General features: G+C 38.8%; 1 protein-coding gene across 1 annotated transcript; it reads left to right on the forward strand.

The window, feature by feature from the left end:
- Positions 1–7,372: 7,372 nt before the first annotated feature.
- LOC118557962 (gastrula zinc finger protein XlCGF8.2DB-like) lies at positions 7,373–20,416 on the forward strand (the record flags this gene model as incomplete). The annotated part of the gene is made up of 2 exons (XM_036128495.1): positions 7,373–7,392; positions 19,417–20,416. Coding segments are annotated over exons 1-2 (1,020 nt in total), but the record flags the coding sequence as incomplete, so codon positions are not given.
- Positions 20,417–25,214: the final 4,798 nt, after the last annotated feature.

Here is a 25,214-nt window from a genome sequence, read left to right on the forward strand (position 1 = left end):
GCTCGCTTGGATCGCGGCTTTAAGACTACCGATCATAACTTTCCACAGTATCCCGATGTCAATGAGAGTGTGTTCCCTGCATTTTCATTCTGGTAAGTTAAAGATGCACGGTTTTATTTAATAGCCTACAGTTTCTTTCCTTCAGCCGCGACACCACATACATGCACATAAATACTAAAACGGCAGCGGTAAAAGGCTCAAATACGTGAGAAAATCGGAGGGTTTAGGGAGGGCTGGCAGTTAACGTTACTAACTAAACGTTTGAAACACATAGCAGCTAGTTAAAAGTACATTACATGCGTGAGTGGTTGTTAGCACTGACGGTTAGCATGTGCCAGAGCCTGTCTGAGCACAGCTTACCTTTGAACGAGTTGCTGTGTTCCCACTGTTTGCTGGCTTTATGATCAGCAGCTCCTGAACCTATCCATTAGTAAACTGCACATGAGACTCCAAGGACTTGTAGCTTTGGAACTGTTCTGAAGTATAGGCGATCACATCGCAAACAAGGCAGCCGAAGACGTCTGATATGGAAAACAGTGGCAACAAGTCGTTGTCGGCGCTCCATAATAATGCTGATTTTGTCAACATACCGGTCCCTGATTTCTCTATTTAATGTGTCCCGGTAAATTTCAGATCCTTTTCGGTATTTTAACATATTTTTTATATCTATTCTTTCTCAACTCTACTTCTACGTCTCTTCGTTCAACAACGTTATGTCAGAGGTATTTTAACGTTGCGTTGCTGTCAATATGGCCGCCACGTCCCACAATGCAACGCGGATCCCGAGCCCTATTACAAAAATTATAAAAAAAATTATAATTAAAAATATAATTTAAATGAATTATAAAGTTAAAGTAGATAAATGTTGTAAACATTTTGATGCGGATTTACCCTTTAATCCAGAAATGCAGATTATATAATTTTTTAAGTCAACTTTAAAAACACTGAAAAGAGGTTTGTTCTTCATAAATTTTGATTTATGGATGAAGCAAAATAAATAGATTCACTATATATTGTACAGAGGGGTTTGAGTCAGAAAAATAAAAGAAAATGTCAAAACTGGATAAAAGTATGTTTGAGCCAAAGTGACCATTAATAAATGTGAACAGCTATAGAATAAATGGTCTAATGTTTCTATTTCCAAAGAGCAGAAGGAGCATTTTTCATCTACAGTGGGGATAAATTGTGAAATAAGCTTATTACAGGGGTAATAATGGTGAAGGATTTTAAATGTTATTTCTTTTACTTTGTTTGTAATTAAAAATGTATGTGGGTTACTCCATGCTCTATTCCAGTTAATGTTTTCATACAGGGGGGACCATTTGTACCTGGAGGCAGGGATAGAGTTTGCACATAGAAGGTTTTTAATTACTTTGTTGTTGACTTTTCTGTCTAGAAAAGATAAACCATTTATCGAAATGTTGCTGGAGACAAAAACAGTCATTTGATCCAAATCTTTCTCGTGTCTAAGTAGGGTGATGATCCCATGGGGTATGGCTCTGGTTACAACGTCAAATTCTTTTCTTGGAGGATGGAAGTTAAATTTATGAGTGAAGTCGTCATATGTTAAAATTTGTTTTGAGTTATTTAACAGTTGGGCTACCAGAACAATATCATGTTTAAACCAGTTTTGTATAAACCAGTTTTCTGCCTATGCTGCCTATGCTGACGCATCGCAGCATATGCAGAAACCGCCCAACGACGCGTCTACTCGTCTGTGGTTATTGAATATAAAAGGCAGCGGGCAATGGTGAGAAAAACAATTAAAAATGCAAAGAAGATATATTGGAGAAAGTTTTGTAATTCAGTAGGAAGAGAAACTAAAATAGATAAAATATGGGGAATGGTTAAAAGAATGAATGGGATGAAAAAAGAGTTTGGTTATCCAGTTTTAATAGGTAATGGAATTACAGCAAAGAAGGATGATGAGAAAGCAGAATTGTTAGCTCAGACTTTTATTAAAGTACATGGATCAGAAAATTTAAGTGAAGAAGGGAGAGGAAGAAGAGAGGAGACAATAGCAGAAAATGTAGAGATATTAAGTGAAGATGGTGAAAACAATAAATTAATCAATGTACCATTTACAAAAGCAGAATTAAATTGTGCATTAAGGAAAGCAAAGAGGACAGCGCCAGGAAAAGATCAAATATGTTATGTTATGATAAGTCAACTTAGTGAAAAGGAGATTTTGTTAGAATTATATAATAGAGTTTGGGAGGAGGGAAAGTTGCCAAAGGTTTGGAAAGAAGCTGTGATCATACCAATACGTAAACCAGAAAAAGATAGTGCAAACCCAGGAAATTATAGACCTATAGCTTTAACTTCAAACATTTGTAAAATAATGGAGAAAATGATCAATGACAGGCTGGTATATTATTGGAAAGGAATCAATATATATCTAGATGGCAAAGTGGTTTCAGAAAAGGAAGGAATACCATGGATTCATCTTTGTGCTTAGAACATGAAATTAGAAAAGCACAAATAAATAAAGAAAGTGTAGTGGCTGTGTTCTTTGATATTGAGAAAGCGTACGATATGATGTGGAGGGAAGGATCGATGATCAAACTAGTGAAGATGGATATTAAAGGTAGAGTATATAGATGGTTAAAAGATTTTTTTAAGTGAAAGTAAAATACAGGTTAGAATAGGAAGGAGTTATTCGTCAAAATATTTTATTGAAAATGGAACACCTCAAGGAAGCATAATTAGTCCGTTACTTTTTTCTATAATGATTAATGATGTGTTTAAAGATATAGAAAATGGGTTTGGGTGTTCTCTTTTTGCAGACGATGGGGCAATTTGGGTGAGAGGTCGAAATACTGATTATATTGTGAAGAAATTACAAAAAGCTATTAATAAGATAGAAGATTGGTCATATAAATGGGGATTCAAACTTTCAGTGGAAAAATCAAAAACTGTGTTTTTTACTCGGAAAAAAATCAATAGTATGGTGAAGGTTAAATTATATAATCAAGAGATAGAAAGGGTTAAAAATTTTAAATTTCTTGGTTTATGGTTTGATGATAGAATTACATGGACATTTCATATTCAGAAAATTATTGATAAGTGCAAAACAGTTTTGAATGTTATGAGATGTTAAGTTGGTCATGAATGGGGAGCAGACAGAACTGCTTTAAAGGCTATTTATACAGGGTTAATACGATCAGCAATAGACTATGGTAGTGTGGTTTATGGATCAGCAGCAAGTACATCACTTAAAAAGTTAGAGGGTATACAAACACAAGCGTTAAGGTTAATTACAGGAGCATTTAAAACAACATCTATTGTAGCGTTGCAGGTTGAAACTGGAGAAATGCCACTGGAAATCAGGAGAACACAACTGTTACTAAATTATTGGATTAGTTTACAGGGTCATGGTCAAAATCATCCTACAAAAGAAATATTGCAGCCGTGTTGGGAAAGGGAGAGGAGACAAACAGGAAGTTTTGGATGGATAGTGGGAAAAAAAGTAGAAGAACTTGAATTAGATAAAATTAAATGTAGTCCAACTGTACCGTTACCAGTAATCCCTCCCTGGCTCATACCTGAAACAACAGTAGATTTGTCATGGTTGGAAAAGGAAAAAAGAAGGCAATATTAATCATAAACTCATACAGGAATATGTTAATAGTTATTATGGTTATATTCAAATATATACAGATGCATCTAAAAATTTGAATGGTAGGTTAGGTATTGCATTTTATGTTCCAGATTTCAATATCAAAGTAAATAGGAGAATAAATAATGAATTATCAGTATATACAGGAGAATTATTAGCAATATTATTAGCATTACAATGGATAGAGGAAGTAAGACCACTAAGATCAATTATATGTTCAGATTTGAGTTCAGCTTTACTTAGTATACAAAATCATTTTTCAGATAGTAGATTAGATATATTAATTGAAATACAGCAAATTCTATATCAAATTCAAATGATGGGTATTAGTGTTATATTTATTTGGGTACCAGCACATATAGGGATTAATGGAAATGAAATTGCAGATAAGATTGCTAAGGAAGCATCAAAAAATAGAACCATTGATATGATGATTAATTTAAGTAAGACAGAAATTAAAAGTATCATTAAACAAAGAATGAAGGAAAGGTGGCAAAAACAATGGGAAGAAGAAAGGAGAGGAAGATGGCTGTATAGGATTCAACGGAAAGTTGGAGAAATGAGGATAGCAGAAGGAATCAGAAGAGAGGAGACAGTTATTTCAAGACTTAGATTTGGACATACAGGATTAAATAAAACACTATTCAAAATAGGGAAGCATATGTCGGGCAAATGTGAATATTGTGAACAAGATGAAACAGTAGAACATGTAGTGATGTATTGTAAGAAATATGAAGAGGAAAGAAGGATTTTGGTTAGAGATCTTAATGAGAAAATTAAATTTGATATAATAGATATTCTGCAGAAAAAGTAAAAAAATAAATGTTATTATAGTGGGTCTAGAATTAATGTTTTACTAAAACAGACACCCCCATTTTTGAAAAGATTATTTTATTTTATGATGATTAGAACAACTTTCTAACATTAACTGACACATGTCGATGACCACCTAGTCAGTAAAGGGCGTTACTGTGAGTGAATGAACAAACGAGGAAACTTCTGTAGTTTCTGCCCGCGCATGCGCAATCAATAATGAACCGCTGCCAGCAGAGCCAGGCACAACGTATTAACGTGTCCGTTTCTCATCATTCACAGGTACTATTTGTAACTATTCCTAAACATTCTTAAAGATGAAAGTAATGTGAACTGTCTGTGACATTATAGTAACATTTTGAGAGAACTTGATCCGAGTTCTGATAAATATCTGTTTTGTTTTGCCGAGTCGAATAACGGCTACCGTTAGTTCTTTAACGGCTGGATTACAGAGAGCACACGGGATGTACCGATGTGCATGTGAAGGAGAATATAGTGTCCGTTTTATGTTTACTTTTTTGTATCTGTCTTTGGTGATGGGAAGTTATTATTTTGATGAACATTAAGCTTATTTTGCAATGAAAGACATATACACTCAGAGACAGACACATGTAATGGGTTATTACGTTGCACTTTATTTTATTTTACAAGAGTATTTGTTTGTATTACTCAGGTTATTAACAATATTGTAAACCAAGAGGTCAATTGTATTTTGAGCTGTTTTGAAGTTAAAGACTATGACAGTGTATTTTGACATGAATACTATCCCCATGTTATGATGTTTTGTGATATTCTCAAAGCAAGGATAGTTTGATATTTGTGTTTAAATGGAATGACTGAATGTTTAAGATTGTTGAAATCAATAATAAACCGCTGCCAGCAGAGCCAGGCACAACGTATTAACGTGTCCGTTCCTCATCATTCACAGATCCACAGTGCATCCTGCCTGTGTATCGCTTGTGCCGGTCCAGATTTCCCCTAGGTCTGAGGCCGGTAACATTATCAATACTTATTTAAATATTTAATAATAACAGGATTAATTAGGAGGATTTAGTATTTGTAAATTTAATATTATAGATATAGATATATAGATACATAAATATAAGTATCTTTGGGAGTATGGCCATTTTGGCCCACACTCCTCACCAGTTGGTGGAGGTAATGCACACCGGAAAGTTGTTTGCCAACCGCCAATAAAATCAAGAAGAAGAAGAAGAAGAAGAAGAATGCGCAGCCGCGTTGATCACTTCCGGGTTCTTTGTCCTTGTTCTGCTGTGAGGCCAGAATCGGGAGTGTTGGTGAGGCTGGAAGAGAGCAGCAGCTGCTGCAGGTGATGAAGTCTGGAAAGAAGTCCAGCAGCTGGAGGCACAGCGGAGAAACTGGAGGGAAGCAGGAGCTCAAAGAGCGGCAGGACGCAGCAGAGGAGACACCAATGATGGGGGATGTTTTCCAGCCCAGAGTTCTGCTGCACCCATCAGGTTTGGAGATTTCCTTCTTCATGCTAACTGTGTGGATGGAGCTAAAGTTTAGGAGCCGTTTTCAGCAGCTGATGGATTCCTCCTCTTCATCACAACTCGTTGCAGGGTTTCCCCCAGAAAACTGGCTAAGCCTGCAGCTCTGCACAGGAGGTGCTAATGCTAGCTTAGCATGTAGCATAGGAGCTGCTAATGCTAGCTTACCATGTGGCACATGGAGGTGCTAATGCTAGTTTAGCACGTGGCACATGGAGGTAGCACCGTTTGTTTAACGTTTCAATGATCTGCCTGTCTGGGAAAGTTTCTCCAAACAAGCTTCTTGGTTGATCTTGTCAACAAAGATGGTGACACGTTTTTTTCTGGTTTTTTTCTGGCTGTTGCCTATGGAAGGTCAATCCTGCCATAATTCAGAAAATATAAAGAATACATTTATAAATGGATAAAAGAAAAAGTGGGCTAAAAGGTGCTAAAATATATAGTTATACGCCATTAAATTAAACAAAATAATAAATAAATCTATTCGATAATTGACAAACTAAACAGCTACAAATATATTTCTATTTAAATATTCAACTGTTATTTTATCTCTTTGTGTTAATGTGTGTTTCTTATTTAAACCATTGATTTCCAATTTTTCTTCGACTATTATTTCTAGTGAGTTTTATCACAAGGCAAGGCAAGGTAAATTTATTTGTATAGCACAATTCAGTACAAAGACAATGCAAAGTGCTTTACATGATTAAAATATAGCAAAATAAAACAGAATAAAAGCAAGTAGGAATAAAATGTAGATAGAAAATAGAACAAAAAAGTGGTGTTTCAGTTAACTAGAACAGTTGAAGGCAATTTTAAACAAATGTGTTTTTAATCTTGATTTAAAGGAACTCAGGCTTTCCGCACCTTTACAGTTTTCTGGAAGTTTGTTCCAGATAAGCGGAGCATTGGAACTGAATGCTGCTTCTCATGTTTGGTTCTGGTTCTGGTTCTGCAGAGCAGGCTGGAGCCAGAAGACCTGAGTGGTCTGGAGGGTTGATGCACTGATAACAAGTCTGTGATGTATTTAGGAGCTAAGCCATTCAGGGATTTATAGACTAACAGAAGTATTTTAAAGTCTACAAGGGACTTATTTACATCTAAACGTATTAAAACACAATTTTTCCCTCAAATATTTTTTCACATTCTTTTAGCAATTCTAAAGCACTGCTCTAGTTCCACCTCTAATTCCCTCCTGTCTGAAAGTCATTACTGGGTTTCTGCCGGGCTAAAAGTCATTAAATGATTTTTTTTTTAATCAAGGCCTTAATTAGCATTAAGTCATTAAATGTGATTCCGCGTGTTTGCGCTGAACTGCTTCCGGTTGATCGTAAAACCGTTTGTTTTTACAATGTTCGGAAAAGAAGCTCGAGGCGGAGAAAGATTTGGGAAAATGCTAATTTCAACGGATGGAAAACAAGGAATTGGGGACATGGCTGCAGCCTGTCAACGGTAAGGATGAGGAAGGATTTTGCCATGTTTGTAAAAAAAAATAAGCTGCACAGTGGGTGTCAATGAAGTCGGACAGTGTAGTTCAGGGTGTACCCAGGTATACGACGCATACCCACTTATTTTTCTGTCAGCATTGCGTATACCCACTTCTGGAGCGATATTTGTCTTCTGTTTGAGCGCGCAGTGAGACAGGTATTCAGCGTTTAGACATCACACACGCGCTCTCAACTCTGATAAACTCTTCTCAATCCACTATCCTCGCTCGCGCTCGGTTCCTTGTCTGCCGTGACCTGCTACTTCCACGCTCAATACCAGCTGTTAGCTCGCTCTGCTATTTTTCCCATTTACACCATATATAATGTCTATGGTTTCTCTGTTCGTTCGACTCTGTCTGTGTACTTGCGACTTTAAAAACTGTCCACCTCACCAGCCAATCACAGACGGGGTTCTTTCCATCCAGTCAGAGTAGGGCTTGCAAATACTGCATTCAGATGGATTTAATGAAAATACTGAAGTTTTTGGCAGAAATTACTAAACATAATGGTGGGGTTGAAGAAAAAACAACAACCAATAAACACTTTAATATTTTTGCCTAAAATATTTAGTTTAAAATAATTCCTTGAGTTACTAAGTGAGGTGTGAAAAATCTTTTTGTCTCTTCTTTCCAGCTTCTGGGTGAAGATGCAAAAGTTTCTTGTGATCATAATCATCATCATTGTCATCATTATTTAAAAAGCACTTTATCACGAGGTAAAACAAAATAACATCTAATAAAATGACTTGGGTAAAGACTCAACAGTTTAAAACAACAACAACAATAATAGTAAGCCTTAAAAACAAGCAGAAGGTATTTAAACTGAACTCTAAGATAAACAGGCAACCAGCGAAGGGAGGCCAGGATGGGGTAATATGCATTATTTTATGTTTTTCCATTAAAAGGTGTGCAGCAGCATTTGAACCAGCTGCAGACATTTGAGCGAGGACTGACCGATTCAGAGATAAAGAGAATTACACTAATCCAGTCATGATGAAATGAAGGTTTAGAGTAGTGTTTCCATAGTTTTGCCTTGAAAGAATAGGTTTTACCTTTACTTTGTTCCTTACATGATAAAAATGACTTAACTAAGGTCCCTTTTTGACTGTCAAGTTTAAAATCACCATCCATTTTAAAATCGAGGGGCTAAACATTCATTGTCAGGGTGTCTAAATCAACAGGATCAGCAGTTCTTTGGGTGTTTCAACTGGTATATTTGACAATTCATGATTTGCAAAGACAAATTTTTGGGTAAACTAAATACAGAAGTGTTACATGTCATTGTTTCTAAAACGGCATGTTTCTGAGCTGCATCTAAAAGGGCAAACATTGAGAGTATACCCACTGCTCCAGGGACCACTACACCACTGCAGACAGCCACGGATCAGCTGCAAGGAGCAGACAGCAGCTAAAAATGTCAAGTTACTTTTCTGTAACCAACGCAGTCACGTCCGCATTAGCTACCGCAAACAGCACAGCAGCAGCTGGAGCAAGCTTTACTGCCACTAACGTCAGGAAATCGGACGGTCTGCGAACAACATTTGGAGCCAATGTCACACTCCATGCGGAGGTGTTCTGTTGTCTGAACGCAGCCATCAACAAGTACTATATATAGTGCTGTGGGCTCGGCCTGGTTTTTCTCTGGCCCGGTTCTCTAATAACAAAGAGCACATGAGCAGACCGCGTTCTCTCCGTGCGGTCAGCCGTTATTTCAGACATTCATAAAAATATTAGCTTCCCTACCGTGACACATGATTTCCAGTGATGATTCTGCTTAGCAGTGTGATGAACCTCAGCGTCTGTCGTTGTTTCCTACGTCTGTAAATCCTTATTAGACATTTGTTTGTCTTAGCCACTTCCCAAAAGCTGACTGTCAATTAAATCCACCAAAAGTTGCTGTCTTCGTCTGACTCTCTGCAAACCATGACGTATCACAATTATAACCAAGCATAACTGCCTGAATGTTATGGGCGCCGTCATTTTGATTTGCTTGGTCTCGCCTTCAACCCTAGAGAGCAGTAGTACCGCAGATCGTCACTAGGAGGCGAGGAGCAACCAAGGAACCGAGATAGCGTGATGTGTAAACGGTCGTCAGAACCAAGCTTGGCTTGGTTAACTGATCCAAGCTCGGACTGAACTCGGCATGGATTGGTTTAACAAGGATAGTGTAAATGGGGCTTTAGTCTCATCTGTTGACATTTTGGAGGAATCTTCTACATGGTTATAACAAACTTCAACAGGACTTCTTCTGGCTTTCTTCTCACCACTTGCCCATAACATTTCTAGCTATGAGATGCACCAGAAGACTTGTGGTCCTGTGGTCAGATTGTCCCACCTGAGCTGCTGATCTCTGCAGCTCCTCCACAGTTTCCATTGTCACCTTGACTGCTTCTCTCATCAAAGCTCTCCTTGTCCAACCCATTCTGGCAGGGCTCTGCAAACTGTGGCTTTGGAGCAACAGGAGGCTTTTTGGACCTTCAACAGTGGCTCTAATAATTTAACTGGTTAAAACTGATAAATAACTTACTAATGTTTTTAAAATGGACATAATAGAAGATGCAGAATTTAGCAGATATTAAATTTTTTAACAGAATATTTACAATAAATTCCCACAACAGAATGGCCCTAAAGTTACTGGTGATCATTTCTAGGGTGAAACTGTCAGTTCCTGAGGTTCAGTTTTCTCTACACTGCTGATCAAATCTTTTTCTCTAGACTGAATCTTTCCCATCATTGTAACATTGTAAAGATCTAGTTGTTGATAAAGCATGTAATGTGTTTCAGTGTTGGCTGCAGATGTTAAAGAAGAAGAACAACAGAGTCCTGAGGGCGAGCAGCAGGAGTCAGAGCCCCTCCACATAAAGGAGGAACAGGAGGAACCCGGGGCCCGTCAGGAAGGAGAGCAGCTCCTTGTGAAGGAGGAGACTGATACCAGGTTTCCATTAACTGCTGCTCCTATCAACAGTAAGGATTGCTTTACTTTGTTTCTATGTCCTGTGTTGTAGTTAAAGGCCAAAACTCTCTGGATTCATCAGCTTCCTATCAGACTAAATGTCAGCTCAGTCTGACTCTACGTGCTCCAATCCTATTTCTTCAACCTCTTACTAGAGGGTTAATTTTTTTCCAGCCCAGAGTTCTGCTGTACCCATCAGGTTTGGAGATTTCCTTTTTCATGCTAACTGTGTGGATGGAGCTAAAGTTTAGGAGCCGTTTTCAGCAGCTGATGGATTCCTCCTCTTCATCAGAACTCGTTGCAGGGTTTCCCCCAGAAAACTGGCTAAGCCTGCAGCTCTGCTTGGGAGCTGCTAATGCTAGCTTAGCATGTAGCGTAGGAGGTGCTAATGCTAGCTTAGCATGTAGCATAGGCGGTGCTAATGATAGCTTATCATGTAGCATAGGAGGTGCTAATGCTAGCTTATCATGTAGCATAGGAGGTGCTAATGCTAGCTAGCATGTAGCATTGGAGGTGCTAACATGTAGCAACATTCTGCATAAAGTTATTATAGATCAGCCAGTTCCAGCTGCAGCTCCTGTGGTGCTGCTTCAGGATCTTTGTTGTTGTAGTTTTTGGAAAGCCTCCAATTGCAAGGCTAACGTGGGAAAATAAGTGAAAGATTTGTCTGAAATTTGTCTGGAGAATAAGGTGAGTTTGTATTTGAAGGCTCTCACGTGTTGTGCACAAACTGATCTTTCCCCTCCAAGCTGTTCAACAGGGGACAGCTTTTGTTTATATTGTGGTTTTATTTTCTATATAGCTCCTAAAATGGTTTTGAATTAAGCTGTCATGCATTTTTCAGTTGTTATCTCTTAGTTAGTTTGCTATACATTTTTACATTTTATCTATTTTGTCTTGGCGTCTTTTTGTTTATGTTTTAGCTTTTAAAGCACTTTTTATGCCATACGAGTTGAAAATGCTACATAAATAAACTTTGATTCCCTTGTAGTTTTAAGTTCAGCTCAGTGTGAAAATATATCATCAACAAAAGCAAAGTCACAAAGATAGTTATTGTCCCTCAGCTCAGGAAGTTCGTTTGCCCAAACTAACCCGAGGACACCAGAGTGGTAAAGCAAGTCCTGATGATCGGCATCAGTTTCCTACAGAAGCGTAATAAACTGACAATGTGGAAGTCCCCTCACTCCTATTATGAAGGTTACAAGTTTTACAACTGCATTAACGACATGATTAAACTGTAATATGTAAAATTACTGGTGCACAGAGATTGCTGATGGGTGATGCAGCTTCATTCTTTCCATGACAGCAGACAACTGGTAATATAAATACTCTGCCAGCATTTGTCCTTTCAGGGACTCCATGGTCAAAAACTCGTCCGCTATCTCAACACTGTCAAATAATCCCTCGGATAAAAATGAGGAGCTGAGGAGTGTCTTTTATATCGTTATTTTGATCCAGTGAACAAAACTTAAAGGACTTCACCTTATTGTTTAGCTCGCCTGATATATCTTTGTAAATCAGTTCCACATGGGGAGTTCCTGTCCTGCGTGATAAACTGATTTTTTTCAAAGTTGTCTTTGCTCTCCGGGCATTTCTCTTTTTCACCCATAAGGTGATATACTTTGTGACTGGGAGGCACACGTGAGGCCGTAGGTCGTATGTCGTCGTAGCCGCCATCTTGGAGCGGGACAGTGGAGCTCTAACGGTTAGCTTAGCTTGTTGTGAAGTGAGATCAGTTAGCTGCCACTAGCCATGCTACTGGTAATAAGAGTAGTTGGAAACCAACCGTACATGATTGCTAGCAACTAGTTGTGCAGTACAGAAGCGATCCCCATCTGGCTTCAGGTCTGTTTTCGGTACTCCAGTTGTGTTTTCTCAAAGCTATTTTGTCTTTCAGTGCTGCTAAGTCAAAGTGCTGACTTCTTGAATGTGATGTTAATCAGTCTTAAACAACTGTGGATTGATTTAAGCAGTATTACGTCCCATTTCATCCATTTTTGACTTGTTTTATTTACATTTATTTTCTTTGAGTAGCGAGTAGTGTTTCCTAGTGTTTTATTAAGTAGAATAATTGCTCTAACAGGGAATTAGTTTAATAGTAACATGTGAAGTAGTAGTTGTTTGTGGTTATTTTGGTCCAGAAGTTGAATGGTCTCTAAGAGCAAAAGAAGTACCTCTTTTGAGTTAACAACTGAATAACTGAGACATTTTTTATTGGTTTGTGATAAAGAAGTACGGGTTAAAACTCCAATTGCAAGTATAATTTGAGTTATCAACGTTTGTTGGATAAGTCTAATCGGTCAACAACCGGTCAGATCACACTTTTCCAGCATAAATAAATTCATAACAGGTAATTTATTAATGTTATAACATTGTTAGTGTTAATCATTACAGGCTGATAGCCTTTGGATCACTACCATTTGAATTATATTTGTTATAGTTACCATTTGAATTTTAATGATCTATTATTAAATTATAATAGCAAATTATAATTAATAATAATATTAATAATCAAACAGGTTTCTGGCATAGAGTTCGAAGGGCAAAGCATGTGGAGAAGTGGTAATAAAGGCCAATGTAGTTGGAGTTTGCCATCTAGTGGTAAAGCAGGGGCATTGCAGGGAAAGTGCTAAATGAAAGAAATTTGATAATATTTTTAGTTAGGCAAGTTCAGCGGGTCGGATTAAAAAGCTTGACGGGCGCATATGGCCTGCGGGAGCTGAAACATGGAGTCATTGATGAGGATGATATGAGCTCAAGAGCAGGTAAGGCATTACAATATCTGACATTTGCTCTGGTTTAAAGTGTGGAAACACCGACACCTAAAATGTTCTGTGCTGCACAGCGCTGCGGCTCCATCCTCCACATGCTGCGCTGTAAGTTCATGAGTTAATCAGAATAAGTGTTTAGATGGACCCTTGGATTATGAATCATTAACCAGTCCTCTAAGTCACAATACAATTTCATCTGATGGTAATAATTTGATTTAACTTTTAATTTGCTAATGAAATCGGCTTGAAGGTACTATATATGAGAGAGGAGCAGGGCTGTAAACTAACTTCAGGACTCAAAAGTCTTTATTGTTATGTAACCAAAATTAAATGTTGGTGAGCCACTAAGAAAGATAAGAGTGTTATGGGAGTTTTGGGTGGATTTCTAAACAATAGTAACTGAGTTCCCATCTTTACTAAATGACGAGACGGTGGTATGACGTTCCAGTACTTTTATTGAGAAACAGAGCAGAGATTCACATAGATGGAAAGTAATCGCACCCCACGGTTCCGCTGCAGTCTCTGTCTGCCCTGTCTCTCCCTGCCTCGCTTTTCGGGCTTCCCCTAATACTGCACCGTGGCCTTGGTTTGAGACATAACAAAGACAGTCTATCGTAAACAATCGGTATCCCTCAGCAGCTGCAGCATTTGGCCTTGCAATCAGCAAACAGTGGATCTTATACACAGACATCAGGTCTCCAGGCCTCCTCTGTCCGAGTGGTGTGAGGCCTTAGTGACTTCAGAATAATAATTCTTATAACATTCCTCTCTTTTTTTTTTTTTGATGATGGCGTCGTCAGCATCAAGACAAAACAAGATGACCCATCACTTGAAAATGTGAACAAAGCACAGAGGAACCATTTCTGTAAACTCGTAAAGTGGGACCCAAAGGGTTCCCGTGTTGGAACCGGGTAGTGCTGGAACTTTTAATACAGATCAACATGAATGCTTCATAGAGCTTTAACACACAAGATCAAAGATTTAGCTTTTGTCCACAATTTAGGATTCATCTAATTAGGTAAGGCCTGTTTTAGGTACCTATGCGCACATTATTTTAAAATTACATTAGACTATGGTAAGCTAAACCTGTTCAGTAACCAAGGTCAAATCCGTCTACTCTGACCCACCCTGAATACCCTCCTACTCCTTTCTCCACTCACCCCTACGATGGACAATAATCCACCACTCCAAACTTACAACACCAGGAGCAAAGGCAGGAGAGGTTCAGTGCGGGCAGGGGAACCCCAGAAAAAGCTACCCCTAGGGGGCAGTAAAAACTGGCAAGGCCCCCCTCCCAGGGAGATCTGCTCTCGGCCAATCTGAGCCTGAAAACCCTGTAATGAATCTAAGTGTTATCATTACCAGCTAATATTAAAGGATCTTTAGAGCCAATCCGATCCTGGTTCTTCCTATATCAAATCAAAAGGTGCATAAACCATAGATCCTTGTGTGTCTGAAGCAAACAGTTTCCATTTTTTACCATAAAACCATATTGATCAACATGATGTAATATTAAAGTGTAGATCTCATAACACAAAAAAATCAAACATGTGAGTCAGTGGAACAGAGCAGTTAAACAAACAGCAACACAATATGAGAAGAGTCCTAAACGTCAAGAACGCAAAGTTAAGAAAGCCTTCAGGCCATTCAGGCACAAGGCAGAAAATAATCTAATCGCGCTTAGGGTCTCTTCAGGTAACTCCTCCCGTTGAAGAATAAGGAATCAGAGTTCTCTGGCTTCTTTATCCCCAGTCCTCTTCTTGGTTCCTCCTCTCAGGCTGGATGATTGAGCTGGATGGTAATAAGCGTTCAGTTCTGGATGGGCACTGAGCATTCTATTTTGCATTTCTGTCTAATAAAACACTTTGTGAAGATGGTCTGCAGACACGAGTCCTTGTTTCCACTGGAGAACAGAAACAAGGTGTAATTAGTGTTCTTATCAAAACCCCTTTCATGTGTCATTTATTAAAACATCCTCCAAGCACTTTCACATTCAAGATATTTCTGTGCACAATTATTTAGCTTTCAGAATTCTGCAATTTAATTAAAATAGTAATCTTTAAGTTCAAATGTATATGCAGTAAATTCATAATAATTCTTAACAGAATGCTTTTAATGTGTGTCTTAACTGTTGTTGTCTGACAGTTGAAGTTCTCTGCAACATAATTTCATCAACATATTCGTTTCATGTCATTTCCCAATTATTTTGAAAACCCAACTTAGAAAAAGAAAGCCTTTCCATGTGAAAGCTTTTCCCTCTCTCTCTACTTTTTTTTTTTTAAGTGAGGTGCTGTTCTGCACAGAAAAGACAAAATATTTATACCATGCTGTTACTGTTCAAGGATGCCAAGGTTCTACAACACAAAACAAAGCAGAGAGCAGGAGAGAACAGGAGTTTTTTGAAAATGTTCTAACATTGTTGAACAACCAAAGCTACTTGAGCAAATCAGAATTGGTTCCCAAATTAATCCTAAAATAAAGTAAACCTTACATTGTGTACATTGTGATTATTTATGTATTTATCTTCTTAAACTGAGGATTAAGGACTTTGATTAAGAAGTTCTTGGATGAACGCGTCTCTGCGTTCCTATTTGTCTAGGCCTCTGCAATCTGATCTTTGATCTATGTATTCTGAGTGCCTGGTCAGGAAGGTTTAAGGTTCTCTGAAGCTTTCTGTTTTCAGCAACCCTGAAAACCCAGAACCCTTTACAGTCAGTGTTAGGTGTCAGGTAACCTGTGGGACCACCTCGTCGTCTCTCTGGTTCCACCAGCTGTGCCCAGTCCACAACAATCCTGTTTGTGACGCCAAATTGTTATGGGAGTTTTGGGTGGAATTCTAAGCAATAGTAACTGAGTTCCCATCTTTACTAAATGACGAGACGGTGGTATGACGTTCCAGCACTTTTATTGAGAAACAGAGCAGAGATTCACATAGATGGAAAGTAATCGCACCCCACGGTTCCGCTGCAGTCTCTGTCTGCCCTGTCTCTCCCTGCCTCGCTTTTCGGGCTTCCCCTAATACTGCACCGTGGCCTTCCCATGAGACATAACAAAGACAGTCTATCGTAAACAATCAGTATCCCTCAGCAGCTGCAGCATTTGGCCTTGCAATCAGCAAACAGTGGATCTTATACACAGACATCAGGTCTCCAGGCCTCCTCTGTCCGAGTGGTGTGAGGCCTTAGTGACTTCAGAATAATAATTCTTATAACAAAGAGACAGACCTAAATTGAAAACAGTTATAGGAAAAACAAGATATGAGCATCCCTAAAGGACACTCTAAAAAAAACTCAGAAGAAATAAAAAGTATTATTTAAAGTAACACCGTATTTGACTCTTCGAAGAAATATTAGAAAATCTTAATGATTAAATAGAATAATAAATGAACGTCCTTGGAAATAAAATATGTAGAAGGACAAATGTAGCATGTGGCATTTACATAAAATGCAGCTTGTGCTAAAACAGTCTATGAAATGGGCTGGTGGTTTATTTGATAGTCATAAATGGGTTTTTTTGCCCTGGTTGCTTTGTTAAACCCAATTATTCTCCCATGGTGCACAAGGGTGAGCCTCAACCTTGTGTAGAGTAAAATCGCTGTTCATATAGACAACATTGACTATTAAATGATTAACGTACAATCAAATCAACAAACTTCTGTATTTGAAGCAAAAATATTTATTACCTAATATTATTGTAACCGCACACCTAAGTAGCAACTTCTTTTGTGTTTGCTTATTTGCTCTTAGTCCAAATATTCTATATTGGAATAAAGAAGTTGAAATAAAACTTGGTTGTCATAATTAGTAATTAAAATGAAGATAAAGTTCATTTTAAAGAACATGGAATGAAATCAAATTTAACAAAAGCTTCAGCTTTATTTTGGTCTTAATGAGCAAACCGGAAAACACAATCAACATCTCATCAGTGTATAAAAGCTTTGTGAAAATAGTTTGTTATAACCGTAAAATACACACTCCGCCGCCACCATCCAATTTGTGGGTAACGGTACAGAAGCTGCAGAGAGTTGTGTTAAACTACGGACAGTCAAACTTTTTTCCAGCAGCAGGCCACACACTATCAGGTAGGAATGTGCACTTATGCCGGTGCCGGAGAATCTTGAAAAATAGTCTCCCTGATGTATTTTGGAAGCTTTCAAGACAGGTGATTATTTAAAGAATAGGGTCAGATTGCATGTTTTAAATTGAATAAAAGGCAAAACATAATTTTTTCGCATGATGTTATCATCATGTTTTAACAACGTAAGGTATTCCCCATTTACATAAAATTAGTTGAATTTGAATTACTAGCACCATATAAAACAGATCAGATTATGTATATGACAGCTTACTAACTTCAATCAGAACACAAACAATGTTTCGATCCGGGTTTTTCGCGAATGCACGCCGGACTGGTAGGCAAAAGGCGAACACAATGGCGGACGAAAACAAAGAAAAAGACGAGTTCTCGACGTATCTTTGTTATTTTAGATAACGTATCACAAGATCGTTATAAGAGCAAGTTGATGGTATCCGATTGCCAGATCTGTCCAGCAAAAGCCTGAAGGGACGGAGCGAGTCTGTGAAATGCTGTGGCCAAGTGTTCCGTACGGCGACATATAAATCACTGGACGGCTACAATTATTTTATATCAGGACATGTTCAGACATGTTTGTGTAACATACGAAACCGGAGTCGGACACAGACAGCACCTCAGCAAAGAGGAAGACCCGCCACTGGTAGGTTAAAAAAAACATTGTTCACAAAAGGATTATTTTGCTGTTTTTGTCTTATTAATCCTTTTCACAGACTCATGCCAGAGGGTTTGCATGCATTGTATATCTATGTATGTTAATACGAAACGAACGTTTACGTCTTGACATTAGTATATATCCTAATTTATTATTTATATAATTATTTAAGTAGAACAATGACTAGTGTAAAATTAAGTTGTATTTACCAAAGATGAAGTGTAGACTGCAAATTCTGTCGTGGTATGATGGCTCCCACAGTCCATTGGGAGTGTCTGCCTGCATCCTTTTCCTTGAAATTATCCATTTCTTTCTTCGTCCTTGGGTAAATGAAAGAAACGTACATCCGGCAATTTGGAATGCCACTTTGTGCAACCGGCAGCACAACAAGTCGTAGGATTTTTTAGATCCCAAAAATAAATGGACTAAAAATATGCTCTAATTCACCCCGTTTGTCATGGTAGTAGACGAGAACAGTTCTGTTTTTGCCTACCAGCGGGACCCGGATGTAGCGCGGATGTTACGCGTGAACTAGTCTATAATCGGGAAATGTAGGCGGCGGCAAGAGCTGCTATAGACTACGATTTGCTGCCTTTGACCAGCTGCTTATGACTGCCCTGTAAACTACAGCTCTGCTTCCTGGTCTGGACCCTGGGTTGTCAGCATTTAGGAGAACTAATAAATCCGGCCAGATTCCTAGAAAGAAGAGCTGCACCATCCAAAGTGGGATGGATGCCGTCTTTCCGGATCAGACCAGGTTTTTCTTAAAAAGTTCTCTAGTTATCAATGTAGCCCACGTAGTTTTCAGGACACCACCTAGACAACCAGTGGTTGAATGATGACATGCGGCTAAACATGTCATCACTGGTCAGATCAGGCAGGGGACCAGAGAAAATTACGACGTCCAAAATTGTTTTAGCTAACTTACACAACAAAGCAGCACCAACTTTAGTTACCTCTGTCTGGCGTAACAGGGTGTCATAACCGCCAGAGTGAATAACAATCTTACTGTATTTACGCTTATCCTTAGCCAGCAGTTTTAGGTAAGATTCGACTATGATCCCTGGTGTCTCTAGTGCCACGTTTCTGACTATAGAGCTCCCAATCACCAGAGTCGGCTTTTCAGCGGGTGTGTTTCTGAGTGGAGGATATCTGTTAGAAGAAGTTGTAGTTGCATCAAAAATATGAACTACTAAATTATCTAAATATATATTAAAATGTGCCTCAGTTTAAGCTGACATTAAAATACTTTCTAATATGCATAATGTTTTTCAATGTTTTCTGCAGATGTTAAGCAGAAGCTGATTGTTAAAGAAGAAGCTTCTTTAGACCACAGACCTCCTGATGACCTGCATGACCCAAAGCCCCCCCACATAAAGGAGGAACAGGAGGGAGTCTACATCAGTCTGCCAGGAGAGCAGCTCAATGGGAAGGAAGCGATTAATGCCATCAGGTTTCCAGTCTCTGCTCCTCCCATAAAGAGTCTGGATGATGAACAGTCTCTCCTGCTCTCACAGCTTTATCCAGACCAAATTAAAGGCAGAGAGCTTCCAGAAGTGAATGATGGAGAAGAATCCATCAGGATACAAGATCATAGAGATGCCCCCATATTTTTAGAGACTAAAAAAACTGAGAATGATGAAGAGAATAGTGATGTAGAACACCCTCTCTCTGTCCTGAAACACTGGTCAGACTCTGGACTTAAGAAATGTTCTACAAAGAAGAAAAATGTGGAGTCTCAAAGGAAAGTCCAGCCAGAATTGAAGTTTAGCTGCAAAGACTGTGGTAAAATGTTTATCAGAAAATATGGTTTAAAAATACACATGAAAATCCATACAGGAGAGAAGCCTTTCTGTTGTGATCTATGTGGACGCAAATTTAGCCACAAATCAGCTTTAAACGAACACATAACGATCCACTCAGGACAAAAGCCTTTCTGTTGTGATCTATGTGGACAAAGATTTAACAAAAAATCCTATTTAAAAACACACATGAGAATCCATACAGGACAAAAGCCTTTCTGTTGTGATCTATGTGGACACAAATTTAGCCACAAATCAGCTTTAAACTCACACATGAGAATCCACACAGGACAAAAGCCTTTCTGTTGTGATCTATGTGGACAAAGATTTAACAAAATATCCTATTTAAAAACACACATGAGAATCCATACAGGACAAAAGCCTTTCTGTTGTGATCTATGTGGACACAAATCTAGCGACAAATCAGCTTTAAACAGACACATAACAATCCACACAGGACAAAAGCCTTTCTGTTGTGATCTATGTGGACAAAGATTTAACCAAAAATCTAATTTAAACACACACATGATAATCCATACAGGACAAAAAAATTTCAGTTGTGATCAATGTGGACAAAGATTTAGCCGAAAATCAACTTTAAACACACACATGATAATCCATACAGGAGAGAAGCCTTTTTGTTGTAATCTATGTGGACATAGATTTAGCCACAGATCAAATTTAAACACACACATGAGAATCCATACAGGAGAGAAGCCTTTTTGTTGTAATCTATGTGGACATAGATTTAGCCAAAGATCAAATTTAAACACACACATGAAAATACATACAGAACAGAAGCCTTTCTGTTGTGATCCGAGCTCTGATATATGATGGAACTTGATTATTAAGGGCTTTTTACATTAGAAGAAGAATTTTAAATTCTATTGGAGAAATATGATCCCTCTTGTTGATTTTCATCAGAACTCTTGCAGCAGCATTTTGGATCAGCTGAAGACTTTGAACTGCGTTTTGTGGACTTCCTGATAGTGACGAATTACAACAGTCCAGCCTTGAAGTAACAAATGCATGGACTGTTTTTTCAGCATGACCTCTGGCCACAATGTTTCTAATTTTGGCAATATTCCTGACGTAAAAAAAGGAAACTCTGGAAACCTGTTTAATATGGGATTTAAATGACACCTCTTGGTCAAAAATAACACCAAGCTTTTTTACTTTACCAGAGGCCAAATTAATGGCATCCGGATTAAGTGATTAGGAAGTTTATTTTTTGAGGACTCTGGTCCAAACATTACAACTTCTGTCTTGTTAGAATTTAAATGCAGGAAATTTAAAGTCATCCAGCTTTTGATCTCATCAAGACATGCCTGTAGTTGAAGTAATTGGATTAATTAGGATTTATGGATAATAGATGAATGTCATCAGCATAACAGTGGAAATTAATCCCATGTTGTCTGATAATTTTGCTAATCGGAAGCATATATATATAGTAAAGAGAATTGGTCCAAGGACTGAACCCTGTGGTACTCCACAGGTGACCCTAGAGTTTGAAGAAGATTGATTATTAACATGAACAAACTGAAATCTGTCAGAAAGATAGGATTTAAACCAGCCTAATACTTTCCCCTTAATCTCTACAGTATGCTCAACTCATTGTAAAACTTTGTTTCTGTCTTTTTTTGGTTCCAATTGACATGCCCTCCTGACAGAGAGCTCTCTGCCTGCTCAGATTCTTATTTCTTCTCCCTGTGCAGATTCTTTAAAACTTCTGCAAACTTTCAAGCATTTTTGAACAATTTAAATATATACTTCTTGGTCAAGATATTGGAAAATAATTCTGCCTAAAGTTTTCAGAAATGTTTGCACGATATATGAGCTACACCCTTTATTTTCCTTTTCTTTCGTAACAGCTGTTTTGGATGAAATCTTACTTGTTTACTTGTACTTATATTGTTAAAATTTGTATTTTGAAATTGTTTAATAAATAAAATCCATTTCCGGTTCCATGGGCCCTCCACCCTTTTCCTAAACGACGAAGAAGTCTAATGCACAACCGCGTTGGTCTCTTCCGGGTTCTTTTGTCCTTGTTGTGCTGTGAGGCCAGAATCGGGAGTGTTGGTGAGGCTGAAAGAGAGCAGCAGCTGCTGCAGGTGATGAAGTCTGGAAAGAAGTCCAGCAGCTGGATTCACAGCGGAGAAACTGGAGGGAAGCAGGAGCTCAAAGAGCGGCAGGACGCAGCAGAGGAGACACCAATGATGGGGGATGTTTTCCAGCCCAGAGTTCTGCTGCACCCATCAGGTTTGGAGATTTCCTTCTTCATGCTAACTGTGTGGATGGAGCTAAAGTTTAGGAGCCGTTTTCAGCAGCTGATGGATTCCTCCTTTTCATCACAACTCGTTGCAGGGTTTCCCCCAGAAAACTGGCTAAGCCTGCAGCTCTGCTTAGGAGGTGCTAATGCTAGCTTAGGTTGTAGCATAGGGGGTGCTAATGCTAGCTTAGCATGTAGCAACATTCAGCATCAAGTTCTTCCTGTCTGTCTGCCTGGGAAAGTTCCTTTAAACAATTATTTTTGATTTATTTTGTCTAGAAAGATGCTTGCCATATTTCTAGACAAAATAAATAAATAAAAAAGGACCAATCCTGCCATAATTAAGACTACATACTAAAATACATAAGAATAAGTTTTCCTTCATTGTCCTGCAATGGGGAAACTTGGGGGTTACAGTTGCAAACACATGGACAGTTACACACTGTTATTAGCAATGAGGCAAAAAAGGAGAAGAAAAAGATCTGTCTAATTCAAAGTTAACTTTACAGAAACACAAAGAGTATTAGATAAGAGTAAAATACCAGAATTAAGTCCTTTCTGTTTACCATATGATAATGATATATGCAATAGTTGCATAAAGAACAAAGTTAAATACAATATACAATGCATTGTTTCCCCTAAAAATCATGTCTGGGGGCTTTCTTCCACTTAGCTGTACATTTAAATCACAGAATACAGCTTTATACGAGCAGCCATCTTCTGTCTCTTAACTTCTTGTTTATCCATCTTTCTGTCTCTATCATGTATCTTTATACATGGTTATATTCTGAAGGCTACCTGCCATTCTTACTCCCGACTTCTTGTTTGAATGAAAATCTCTTTAGAGTCTAGATCTGCCAGACTTCATAATATTTTTGAGTTTAACTTTATTTAGTTAGTACATTTAGGATCTGTTTCTGGTCCATTCATGTGGTTTGTACACCAACAAAAATATATTTTCCAAGTATAACGCAGCCATCTGTTTTCAGGCATGGACTCGGGGAGCTGGATTTTTGGTGATGTGTGAAAATCAAAGTAACTGGTATTTTTGTAGGACGTCTGAAGATGACCATAGAGCCCTTTACTTTATGATAAGATGCTGTATCGAGCATTAATACTTATAATAATTTAGTTAAAACATAGGATCGTCATCCTGGTATCAGGCAAACATTTTTTATTACAGCCATCCTCAAAAACTGTTTACAAAATGCAGAAACGTTTACCAAGGCAGGTAAAAATCTGTTGTAAAGGAGCGACGACTTAGTTTAGGAGAAACATTAAAAGCCGCTGTACACTTGGTTGTACTGCACACCGCGCAAACTCTCCACGGACATCTTAAACTTCATAGTAGCTCAGATTGCGATCTGTCACTGTTTAGAAAGGCTAATTTGGACTTAGACAACTTTATTTGTCATTTTATATGTACAGAGTGCATACAGAATGAAATTTTGTTGCATACAGTGCAGCAGGGATTAAAATATAAACGATGCAGGAGAAAAAGAACGTTTGCAATCAGTGTACAGGAGAATATTTAAGCCATTTTTTATGTGCAGAAATGAGGGTGCAAAAAGGCATTTGTGCAAAAATGCATTTACGTTTAATTGTGAGCAGTCTGAAGGAAACTAAAAGTTCGGCAGCGTGCTAGATAGAGATGTAGTGATGCGAATGTGGTGCAGAGTCCAGTTTAGAGTTCAACAGTTTAACAGTCTGATGGCAACAGGGAAAACTCTTTTGCAGAACCTGGTGGACCTGCAGCGGATGCTGCGGAACCTCTTCCCAGTGGGCAGCAGGGAGAACAGTCCATGGTGGGGGTGTGAGGGGTCCCTGATGTTACAGGGTCGGGACACGCAGCGCTGGGATGAAATGTCTTTTATGGAGGGAAGAGGAGCCCCGATGATCTCTTCTGCTGTCCTTACCACTCTCCTCATGTGACTCATTTAACAAAAGGGACATTGTAAGGTGCGTTTTATTACAATGTCCCTTTGGTTAAATGAGTCACTGGAAATAATTTTTTCAAAGGTAACAGAAAAGTGATCAGATAGGGCAACATCAGTTACATTGACTTCAGAAATCTTTAGATCTTTAGTGATCATCAGGTCTAAAATATGTCCCTGTTTGTGCTTTGGCTGTTTAACATGTTGAGTTTTTTAAGTGTGTCACACAGTTCTTTTGCACTTCTGTCTTCAGGGTTGAAAATTGAAGTCTCCCACAATAATTAAACCGTCATAATCAACACATATCACAGACAAAAAGGTTTGATGTAGACTTAGGAGGCCTGTAAACATTCAGAAACATAGTTCTTACCGTAGCTCTTTACATGGAGAACCAAATATTCACAAGAGTCGAATTTTCCGCAAAACACCTTTTTACAGGAGCTCAGTCATCCAGGGATAATTCAGAGTAGAGCCGCTGCTCCTCCACGTCGAGAGTATCCAGTTGAGGTGGCTCGGGCATCTGGTCAGGATGCCTCCTGGACGCCTCCCTGGTGAGGTGTTCCGGGCACGTCCCACCGGGAGGAGGCCCAGGGGAAGACCCAGGACACGCTGGAAGGACTATGTCTCCCGGCTGGCCTGGGAACGCCTTGGGATTCCCAAGAGGGACTTCTGGGCCTCTCTACTGAAGCTGCTACCCTCGCGACCTGACCCAGGATAAGCGGAAGAAAACGGACGGATGGACCTTTTTACACTTTAGTGAATCATTAAACAATGTTGCCACTCTTCCTCATTTCCTTAGCTGTCTGCTCTCACAAAGAAAAATGTAGTTGGGAGGAGTCGACTCCAACAGAATGGCTGCTACATTAAATTCATGTAACCATGTTTCTGTTATAAACATAACATCAAGATTATTGTCAATAATGAAGTCATTAATAAAAATGGATTTTCCTAACTGTCAGGATGCAGCTTATTGGCTGCATGCTGAACCTCTCTCCCTCTCTCGTTCCTGCGCAGCCTGATCGGTTTCACCTGGCAGGCTGCAATTAACCCACAACTGCTTCCACCTGTTTCCACCGCTTTATAAGACTCACCTCTTTCTGTTCCCGTCGCCGGTCCATAGCGTTCACTCCCGCTCAGTCCCTGCCAGTATTCTTGTCAGCTCCGTTTGTTACCGTCAGCCTGAAGACTCCTTTCACCTGGTCTTGTTACCGTCAGCCCAAAGACTTTCCGACAGTTTGTTTTCTCCAGAGCTCGGCTCAGACGTTCAGCCCTCCACTGCACGGCTCAGACGTTCAGCCCTCCACTGCACGGC

This window comes from Fundulus heteroclitus, chromosome 24 (assembly GCF_011125445.2).
Source record: "Fundulus heteroclitus isolate FHET01 chromosome 24, MU-UCD_Fhet_4.1, whole genome shotgun sequence".
In the NCBI taxonomy this organism is placed as follows: domain Eukaryota; kingdom Metazoa; phylum Chordata; class Actinopteri; order Cyprinodontiformes; family Fundulidae; genus Fundulus; species Fundulus heteroclitus.